This window comes from Tenrec ecaudatus, chromosome 4 (genome assembly GCF_050624435.1).
Source record: "Tenrec ecaudatus isolate mTenEca1 chromosome 4, mTenEca1.hap1, whole genome shotgun sequence".
NCBI lineage: Eukaryota > Metazoa > Chordata > Mammalia > Afrosoricida > Tenrecidae > Tenrec > Tenrec ecaudatus.
In genome coordinates this window covers 117,882,911-117,893,783 of record NC_134533.1, presented here as the reverse complement: position 1 = coordinate 117,893,783, position 10,873 = coordinate 117,882,911, and the positions used below count along the sequence as shown (strand labels likewise).

Below are 10,873 nucleotides of genomic sequence, written 5' to 3'. Positions count from 1 at the left end.
GCTCCCCCTTTTTCTCCAACTGCCCCTGCATGCCCCCTAGAAACATTAATCCAGCTACTGTCTCTATAGATTTACCTATCCTGGATTTCACAGACAGAAAAACGGTCATAAGCCCACAAAAACCTACAAACAAAAACTAACAACCATAACAAAGTAAAACAGAGAAAAACCTCAGTTGAAGAGAAAGTAGAAAATATTGAAAAACTAGAACAAATTTAAAATGAGTCAAAAAGGTGATCAGATGATAAGGTGCTGAATTTTAATTTCATTGTATCTACAACAGGGATGCTCACACTTTCTCAGCATGAGGCTACTTATAAAATGATCAAGTCAAAACGATCTACCAACTACAAAAGTGCAAAACATATTTATTTCTGTATTATATTTATCCATAAATGCATTGAGAATTCTTTATATGTGCAATGCATGTTCGTGTACCTTACATAACTGCATGAGTCCATATTGCACAACACAATTAACTATGTGCATTTTTTGCCATGACCTGAGTTTACTCTGATGACTTGCACTGAATGGAATGAGCCAGGGATGCATAATCTGGACAGAAGTTGCTGACAGCCAGCCTCAAGCACACTTCCAAATGGTCATCAGTCAGGTGGAACGGTAGTTGGACTTCATGATCTTTCTGTGGGAAAAGGCTGACTCACATCAATAGGTAGAGCTGAATAATGCAGTCAAGGAGGTAGCCCATGTTCTCGTGTTCTCTGTAAGTTCCAGAACTGTTCATGTGCTCTGGACTTACAACTTAATGTCGGCTTGTAGTGTCAAGATCTCCCAATACGTTTTGTCTTATTACTGGGTCCAGCTCCCCCACTCACTTTAATACCCTTTCTTACGTTTAAGAGAAAAAAAACGTCTAAAACTTGGCAATAACTTAGCTTGTCAGTGCTTGCACTTAGCGCAGTTGTTTGCCACCTAAGATTGCATTTGATTGGCTATGCTGTATATCAATTAAATGACGGGATTGATGATAGGCTTAAGTCTATTTTTTTAATGCCATGCGATCTACCACACACTACATTTGCAATCGGACTAATAGATCGCGATCGACGTATTGAGCACCCCTGCTCTACAATCATCCATTTGCCAATGCACTCCATGTGGTAACAAGTCTATTCATATCCCTGGTCTATGGTCAGTGGGAATTCACCGGAGGCTTACTATGTGTATTTCCCCTTTACTTTTTAAAAAATTAATAATTTTGGGGGGGGACTCTTAAAACTCATAATAATCCATACATAATTCATTATCAAACACATTTGTACATATGTTGCCATCATTTCCAAAACATTTTCTTTCTACTTGAGCCCTTGGTATAAGCTCTTTTTTCCCCTCCCTCCCCCACCCTCACACCTTTGTGAATCCTTGATCAATTATATATTGTTATTATTTTGTATCTCACACTGAAATTAAATTGAAATTAAACAAGCAGCCATCTAGCAGGGAAGCAACAAAGCCCACATGGAAGAAGCACACCAGCCTGTGTGATTACTTTTTTTTAAACAACAATTTTAAAAGGGAGATTGAATGGTATTACATTTTAACTTATGTCTACCATAATCAATTCTAGTGCTCTGTGTCTGATAACAAGGCTCTTCACATTAAGTTACCAGTCAGCAGCTGTCCCAAAGCAGTGAAGGGCAACATGGCATCTTATGTGGTGATGACATCCATCCTTTCCTGTTACCAACACAAATTCAGACCTAAAGAGCTAGTTTCCAGAGTGCAATGTTTTCTTTGCCATGCATTACTGTCATGAATAAATTCATGAATAAGCAAAAATTGCTAGCCCCCAGACATACTGGGGAAACTAAGGCGGCAAAACGAATGGCTTGAATTCTCTAGACAATGACCATACATACAGTGTGGAGACCTGATGAGGCTGAGAGACCTCTGACGACCTTCTTGGCTAGCTTGTTGTGGTACCCTGGAAATGGAGGGGTGTTATCTCTCATTAACCCTGGCAGTGTGGGGAAAATGTGTTTAACCTACCTCCTCCCCTCCTGTGTAATATTGCTTTCCTGTGTTTCAACTTGAGTTTACTCTGGAGATGGAACATTTATCCCAATGAAATGTGCCTGGTGCAGTCCCTCAGTGATTAAAGACACTGGCTTATGCATGGGCCCTGTGCAGCTTGCACTGAGGTTTCCTGAGGTCTCTGTAGATCCACACTGCCTCCTATTTCTCCAGGGTCTTAACTGAACAAGACAATGTTTACCTACAGAGTTCAGGGAACTGGGACTTGGTTCTTGTGTGGCTAGTTACCCTTTAGTCTTTAATGACTTGGGAAAATCGATAGCTGAAATTCAGCAGGACTGCCTCCTTTTTCTAGGTCTTATCGTTTTCCTATTGCTGGTTTTAGTGGAAAATATTGGACTCTGCCTTCTCAAATAGGTTTCCACTTTGCACAGGTTCCACCTTTCATGGTTTTATTCAACTGCTATATTTGGGAAAGTATCCCGACCCGCGGGAACTTCAACGAGGACCCTGGAGGAGGGAGTGGGAATTGGGGGGACAAGAGACACGAGAAATGGAGACAAGACAGCAGTCTAAGCAAGACTCATGTATTGAGTAAAAGCCTACAGCTTATATAGGCCAGGGAAAGGAAAACAAGCCGCAGGTGTTTCCCTGAGAACAATAAATGGGGGAAGCAAGCCGCAGGTGTTTCCCTGAGAACAATGACCGCAGAAAAAACTGTTCCTGTGGAAAGTTACAGAGCTCAGGCTCTAAAGATCAAGACAATGGCCGGGCCTCATGGCTCCCGACAGGCAAGGTTATGGCCGGGCCTCATGGCTCCCGACAGGTCCCCCTTTTTTATTTTGTAAAGCCAAGAGAGATCCCTTCGGGAACTGCATCTGTCTTAGGTTGTCAGGCATCAAGAGTCATCCTTACCCGTCATTGATCAATGGAATGCTTTCATAAAATAAGAGCAAACCAATGTCTGTCGTAGGTTGGTATGTCTTGTGCCGATCTTACCCGTCATTGACTGTCCAGTTCAGCACACAAGGGCAGGGGGTCTTATCATACCTACTCGTATGAGCCACCCTGTTTGCACATCTCAAGGCGGTGGTAATGGACCTGTATAGCCTTTGCCTGGATGGCCTCAATCTGTTGCTTGATAAATGCCATGAGCTTGTAAACACCACAGGTCCCAGTGAGAGCAAGAGTAATAGGCCAACCAAGGGGCACAAAAATGGTAAGAGATCGGGTAAAAGCCCGTTCAGCCAAAGAATCTAAAAGGTCTAAGCTGTACAGAGAGGTAGCCCCATATTGAGAAACAGCCTTTAATTCCTTTATGAGGGCGAATTTGAGCCCAACATAATTTCGGACAGGCTCCCCCTGCTCGTCTATGGTCTTGGTAACTGGGAAAGCATGTACAGGAGAGAAATCCCCCTCCTCTCTGTCTGCAGGCATTTTCTTTGTAGGGAGATGTTTCCTAGGCTGTCGAAGTGAGCGGGCCATTCCCGTCCCTTTTTCTGGTTCTGACACCCTTTGACTCCCTGATCTCAATGTCTATAGCCTGGTAATCAAAAACTGATGTAACTCTTCTAGTTTTATCTGTTCTTTAAGCTACTAATTTTTTCTTTAAGTTCCTCTATTACAGGAGGACCCTTGGCCCCCTCTTCATCACTTTCTAGGGAAATTATGTCAATCTCCTTCTCTGGTGGAGACTCTGAGATCTGTTTTAGAACTGACTTTTAATATTTCTTCCATCTGGGCAATGGCCCCCGTTATTTGCAGACAACTCTCCTTTCTATCTATCAAATCTTTAATTAAATTCCAATAAGAAAAAGCTGTAACAGGAATTATTTCCGGTCCAAAGACCTAATAATAATGCTCCAAAGCACTGCCAACCCTTTTCCATCTTTTTATATCAATCGTTCCTTCCTGCGGAAACCAAGGACAAGTATCTTTTATAAAGTCAAAAAAATTAAATAAATCACAACTTTTAACCTTTACTCCTCGTGTCTTTAAAGCCTCTTTGAATTGTTTAACATAAACCTGATGCTGGCTTAATTCTTGTCCCATTTTCAGACGCTTTTACTCACCTTCAGTCTCGGTGCGGCAGGTTCCCGCTGCGGCTGAAGGATTTTTCTTTCTCTTTTACTCGCTGGCGTCCTTTGGCACCTTCTTCCTCATGGTATCCCCCATATCCAGGCCCCACGTTGGGCGCCAGATGTCCCGACCCACGGGAACTCAAACGTGGACCCTGGAGGAGGGAGTGGGAATTGGGGGGGGGGGTCAAGAGACACGAGAAATAAAGACAAGACAGCAGTCTGACCAAGTCTCGTTTATTGAGTAAACGCCTACCGCTTATATAGGCCAGGGAAAGGGAAACAAGCCGCAGGTGTTTCCCTGAGAACAACAAATGGGGGAAGCAAGCCGCAGGTGTTTCCCTGAGAACAATGACCGCTGAAAAAACAGTTCCTGTGGAAAGTTACAGAGCTCAGGCACTAAAGATCAAGACAATGGCCCGTCCTCATGGCTCCGGACAGGCAAAGTTATGGCCGGTCTCTTGGCTCCCGACAGGAAAGGATTTTGTATATTGAACTTTATTAATCTTAAGATCAATTTGCTCCGTGGGAGAAAGATAAGGCTCTCTCCTCATTTAAGAATTTACCACCTGCCCTGCCCGATAGGTTCTCTATGAGTGGGAATGGCCTCTACGGGGGTAGGGCAGATAGACCTCACACTTTCCACTTTCTGTCAGTTGTTTTTTGTTTTATGATTTTTGTAAGTCTAATGGTTTGTTTTGTTGTTTTTTAAAAACCAGTTTCTTATGAATTAGGTGAAAGTTTACAGAGTAGACCATTAATCTTACATTCAGCAGTTTATATACATTTAAATTCCTTCAGTGTACCATCATTTACTTCTTCCCTGTGTTTCTGGATTCTAGCTCTTCTTTCCTAACCCTCTCTATCTTGTCCTGGGGTTACATTGTGGAAAGGTAACTTTTTACAGGAGTAGAAAGCCTCAAGTCTCCCCTTGGAGCGGCTAGTGGCTTTGAACCGCTGACCTTGCGGTTAACCACTGGGCCACTAGGGCTCTTCCGTAGTTGCTTATTCCAACACGAGGTGGATTCAGTTCCAGACCTGGGTGGTAACTAAGTGCCTTCGTGTTAGGATTCCATCATTCTCTACCGGGTATTTTTTATGATTTTGAATTCTCCTCACATTTTCCCCCCACTCTATGACAGGACATCCTAATATGACTCCTTTCTGAGCAGTCGGTAGTCATAGCTGGATATTTTTTGTTTCATCTTTTCCTTTTTTTTGTTGTTTTGTTTTGTGTGAAATGCAAAACTACAAATATGTTTATCACCTAAAAGAAAAAACTTTACCTATAACCTATCCTCAATACAATGATCAGCGTTATAGCACATTTTCCCTTTTTCAAATGCTTTGCAGTAAAGTAACTTGACCTTCCATTATTCATGGAGCAGGGCATTGTGTGTCCAATAGGACGCAAGGACAGCACCAACCACCACCAACTTATGAAAGTCCACATCTGAGTCCCACGCAGCAGCTGATGGGTTTGAATGCCCATCTTTTACTTAGCTGGGAAGCATTTTAACCACTGAACTAACAGGGCTTCTGTGTTCTATAAATATCAAAGAGTAAATACTTCATATATTATATAGACATAAAGTATAAATACTTTCACAACACTGTGCATTAGCAAATAATTTGTATTCCCAACATATCATTTTCCATGATTCTTGTTCATCTGATGAAACTAGGGAGGGGGAAAGTAGTGGGAGTTGAACTGGGTCTCAAAAAACAAAGCAAGCTCCCTGCCATTGAGTGAATTCTGACTCACAGTGGCCTTTGTAGAACTGCCTCTGTGAGTTTCTGAAACTTTAACTCTTTAAGGGAGTAGAAAGCCTCATCATTATCCCAAGGAGCGGTTTCGAAGTGCTGACCAGACAGCGGTGCATTGCGTTACCACTACACCACCAGGGTTCTTTGAATTGAATTTAGCAACCATAAATTTGAGTCCAGACAAGATAAGATCCAAGGATTCAAAGCTCCATGCTATTTCACCAGAAGACTGGGAAGGGCTGATTCGAGGAGTCCCCAGTTGTTAACAAAGCTTGAAGGGTTGGGCTGCTAACCAAAGCTTCAGTTCCACCCAGAGAGCTGTCTGGGAAGAAAGCCCGGTATCTTCACAAAAACAAAAGCCCCAGCCAGTCATTGGAAATCTTACAGCAAGCACAATGACTCACATGGGGTCTCCGTGAGGCGGAGTTAACGCCAAGGTGATTGGTTTGAAGGCACCGTTGGCTTAGTAGTAGCATTTGTAGAATTCTTGCCTTCTAGGCTGGAGACCGGAGTTCCATTCTCCGTCAATGATCTCATGGACATCCTGGCAGTGGAGACTTAGATGCGGACAGGACGCTCAGCAGGTTTAGTGGTGTTCTCAGACTGAAGGGAGACTAGGAAAAGGGCACTGGGACATACCTCTGAAAGAAAACCAGCAAGGAAAACTCTGGAGTACAACTGTCCAGTTCATCGGCCATCGTGGGGCCAGCCTAGGACCGCCCACCACGTTCCCTTGTGCATGGGGCGGGCACAGACTCGAGGCCCTGACGTCGGCTGGTTTTATAAGCACACTTGCATCACCTTCAAGGGTGTTAGCCGTGGAAGGACGCATAGGTTGTTGGCAGGGGCAGCTACTTCCTGCTCCACTTGGGTTGTTCATTTTGTCTTGCCTTCAACCTTTTAGAAGGCACAGTTATTTATGATTGCAAACTCCTTTCCTTTTGCCTGTGCCTATTTCTTGAGTGGCCTAAAGAGATCTTACTACAAAATGGCCTCTTCACATTCCTACTACCTGGAAAGATACTGAAACAAATCCTCATCCGTTATCTTTTAATTTGGATATCACTTAGCCATTCTCTTTCTTGGATGCGCACACGTGCAAGGTTATCCCCTTACATGAGTGGATGTTTTAAAATTTGCATGGGAGATGAGATGTTACAAATGTAGAATGAAAAATTGTAAGGGGAAAGCAAGTCAGATCAAAATCCCAGCACAATTCTTCAAAGAAATGGAGAAACTGATGGTCAGCTTTACAGGGAAAGGAAAGAAACCCAGGATAAACAAAACACTATAAAGGAACAAAGACAGGGTTTTTTTTCACTCCCAGGTTTTAAAACCTATTATATAGAAGGCAATCAAAACTGCCTGGTACTAATACAACAAGAGACATGAAGAACAATGGATTAGAAGAGAGGTCCCCAACATGCAATCAAGTACCTACAGATAGAGGACTGAAATGCACTGAGGGGGTAAGAGTAGCCTTTTCAACAAACAGTGCTGGAAAAACTGGAACTCCAGCTGCAAAAGAAACAGGACATACGTCACACCATGTTCAAACACAAGCTCAAGCTGGAGCAAAGGCCTAAATCTACAACCTAGAACCATAAAGACCATCGATGGAACAGAGAGACAAGCGTAAATGTCCTGTTACAAGACATGCACTACTGAACGTCATGTAGATGACCCACACCACAGAAGGCAACGGAGAGGACCAGGGCCTTCTAGAGATAGGACATTCGTGACAGTAAAAGACTTCATCAAACAGTTCAAAGAGAACTCCCAGAGGAAAAAGACATTTAGCAATGACATATCAGATAAAAGGCTAATTTCAAAAATCTATAGAAAACTACCTGATCTGGAGGACAGGAGAAAGGTGGGGAGGAGTGAAGGAAGGGGGACTGGTCACAATGATTGGCACATAACACCTCTCCCCAGGGGACAAACAACAGGAACCATAGGGGAAGGGAGACAGTGGTCAGTATAAGATATGAAAAAAATTATAATTTATCAAGGGATTATGGGAGGGGGGAGAAGAGGAGCTGATACCAAGGGCTCAATAAAAAGTAAATGATTACAAATAATAGTGGCAACATATGTACAAATATGCTTGAAACAATTGTTATAAGAACTGTAAGAGGCGCAATAAAATGATCTTTTAATTTGAAGGTTAAAAAAAAAAAGAACTGTTAAGTGGAGAGCAAATGCTTTAATAATGATTAGGGCAAAGAATGTATGGATGTGCTTTATACAATTGATGTATGTATATGTATGGATTGTGATAAGAGTTGTATGAGCCCCTAATAAAATGTAATAAAAAAAAAAGACCTGATGATCTGTGGGACCATGGGGAAAAAAGCAAATTACCAGACCTAAGAAGGAAAAAAATTAATTAAAAAGACCTAACAAGAAAAATATAAGTAATCGAATAAAAAAACGGGCACAAGACATAGACAGTTTACTAAAGATGACATCCAGGTGGCTATAATAATCATATGACTCTTCCAGTTTATTAGCAATAAGAGAAATACAAATCAAAACCACAGAGATGCCACCTCTGTGGTTAAAAAATAATAACAGAGACAGAATGAGGGGACGCAACCTAGGCAGGCCGCAGCCGCTGCGGTCGCTATGGCCCGCGGTAACCTACGCGAGCTTGCCCGCCAGAGTATGAAAACGCAGAGCGACGCGGTTAAGGGAAAGCGCCAAGATGACGGGTTTGCTGCCGCTGCCTGCAAGCAGAGGGACTCGGAGATCACGCAGCTGAAGCAGGAAAAGGCAAACGAGAAGGAGGAGGGACCCAGGTAGCTTGTGGCTTCATGTCCAACCCTCGTGCCCTCCCCCTGTGGCCTGGAGCCAGTCCTGTAGTGCGCACAGGTCCCAGCACCCATGGCGGGTCCCTGTTGTGCTTCCTTGCACTCAGATAGCCCCTCTCCCCCTGAGCCACACCTGGGGGACAAGGGGTTACCCCTTCCCAGTGTTTTTCATTCCTGTGGGGCTCGCCCCAAAGTATTAAACGTAGCTTTGTCATTAAAAATAATAATAAACGTGGAGAGGGTGCGGAGAGATTGGAATTTTCATTTATAGTTGGTAGACTTGTGGAATTGTACCACCACTATGGAAATATGTGTGTGCTTTAAAAAAAATCATTTTATTAGGGGCTCATACAACTCTTATCACAATCCATACACACATCAATTGTGTAAAGCACATTTGTACATTCATTGCCCTCATCATTCTCAAAACATTTGCTCTCCATGTAAGTCCCTGGCATCAGTTCCTCATTTTCCCCTCCCTCCCCTAGCCCCCTTCCCTCATGAGCCCTTGATAATTGATAAATTATTATTTTGTTATATCTTACACACATGGTCTGACGTCTCACTTCACCCACTTTTCTGTTCTGTCCCCCAGGGAGGAGGTTATATGTAGATCCTTGAAATCAGTTCCCCCTTTCCACTCCACCCTTCCTCCACCCTCCCAATATCACCACTCTCACCACTGGTCCTGAGGGATCATCTGTCCTGGATTCCCTGTTTCCAGTTCCTATCTGTACCAGTGTACAGTAGCCAGATTTGTAAGGCAGAATTGGGATCATGATAGTGGGTGACGAGGAAGCATTTAGGAACTAGAGGAAAGTTGTATGTTTCATAGTTGCTACATTGCACCCAGACTGTCTCATCTCTTCCCAAAGACTCTTCTGTAAGGGGATCTCCAGTGGCCTACAAATGGGCTTTGGGTCTCCACTCTGCACTGCCCCCCTCATTCACTATGGTAAGATTTTTTTTGTTCTGATGCTGCCTGGTACCTGATCCCTACTACACCTTGTATTTGCACAGGCTGGTGTGTTTCCATGTGGGCTTTGTTTCTTCTGAGCTAGATGGCCGCTTATTTACCTTCAAGCCTTTAAGACCCCCGATGCTATATATTTCGATAGCCGGGTATCTGTATGGCGCTTTCGTAAACAAGTGCAAATACAAATACCTTATGACCCTGCAGCACTCTATAGCAGTGGTTCTCAACCTGTGGGTCACCACTCCTGTGGGGGTTGAACGACCCTTTCACAGGGGTTGCCTGATTCATAACAATAGCAAAATTACAGTTATAAAGTAGCAACAGAGATAATTTTATGGTTGGGGGGTCACCGCATGAACTGTATGAAAGGGTCGTGGCATTTGGAAGGTCGAGGACCACTGCTCTATGTGGTACACACCGTAAAGAAATAAAGAACAAACATGAACAAATACATGTACCCCCATGTTTATTGCAGTAACTTCTACAATAGGCAAAAAAGATGGAAACAACCCAACTACAGAGGAATGGGTAAACAAGCTCTGGTATATTCATTTAATGGCATACTATGCAACATTTTCAAAAATGATGACTCTGTTAAAACACCTTAAGACGTGGACAACTAATGTCATAGAACATTATGCTTAGCAAAATTAGTCAATCTCATAAATGTTTTATTATATACCATTACATAGGAAAATAAAGAGAAATGGTTTTCACGCTGAAAGATAAGGCTAGGGGTGGGCTCAGAATAGGGAGAGGGAAGAGACAGGGACCTATGGAGGGAGACAAGAAGAGAAGGTGGGGACACAGGAGGACTCATTTGATTCGAGGGGAGGGGGCTGTGCGACCACATAGCATGTTTTTCTTTATAACTGTTAAAGTCCACAGAAAGGGAAAAACAAATAAATAGCAACCTAAATAAAGTTAACATTTAAAGAGATAAGGGTCACAGTCTTAACCCCCCACTCCCACCGCAGGCTCCTTACAGATCTAAACATGGGTCTGAGCGGCTCTCAAAGGAGAAAAAGTAGAACTGAAGCCGACTCGGATTCTCTAGCAATATACAAGTTCGTTTCAAACAACAACAAAATTGCAAGGGGGAGTCCTCATTTTAATAATGACTCTTAAGCTACCCTCTCTTCCCATCAACTGTGGAAATGAAGGCCACCGAGGGAGAGCGAACAGCCCATTTATCCAGAGACTGCTACAGCGAGGTGCGATCAACCACCACCTTGACTCACAGC

General features: G+C 43.2%; 1 protein-coding gene across 1 annotated transcript; it reads left to right on the top strand.

Annotated features, from left to right (window-relative positions):
• The first annotated feature begins 8,468 nt into the window (after positions 1-8,468).
• LOC142447075 (small EDRK-rich factor 2-like) lies at positions 8,469-8,645 on the top strand. Its single transcript, XM_075548787.1, has one exon. It carries the CDS (start codon positions 8,469-8,471, stop codon positions 8,643-8,645), a length of 177 nt encoding a protein of 58 aa, XP_075404902.1.
• The last annotated feature ends 2,228 nt before the right edge of the window (positions 8,646-10,873 follow it).

Bases quoted from the DNA above. Each gene is read 5' to 3' on its own strand.
- LOC142447075 (XM_075548787.1), top strand. From the start codon at position 8,469: ATGGCCCGCGGTAACCTACGCGAGCTTGCCCGCCAGAGTATGAAAACG.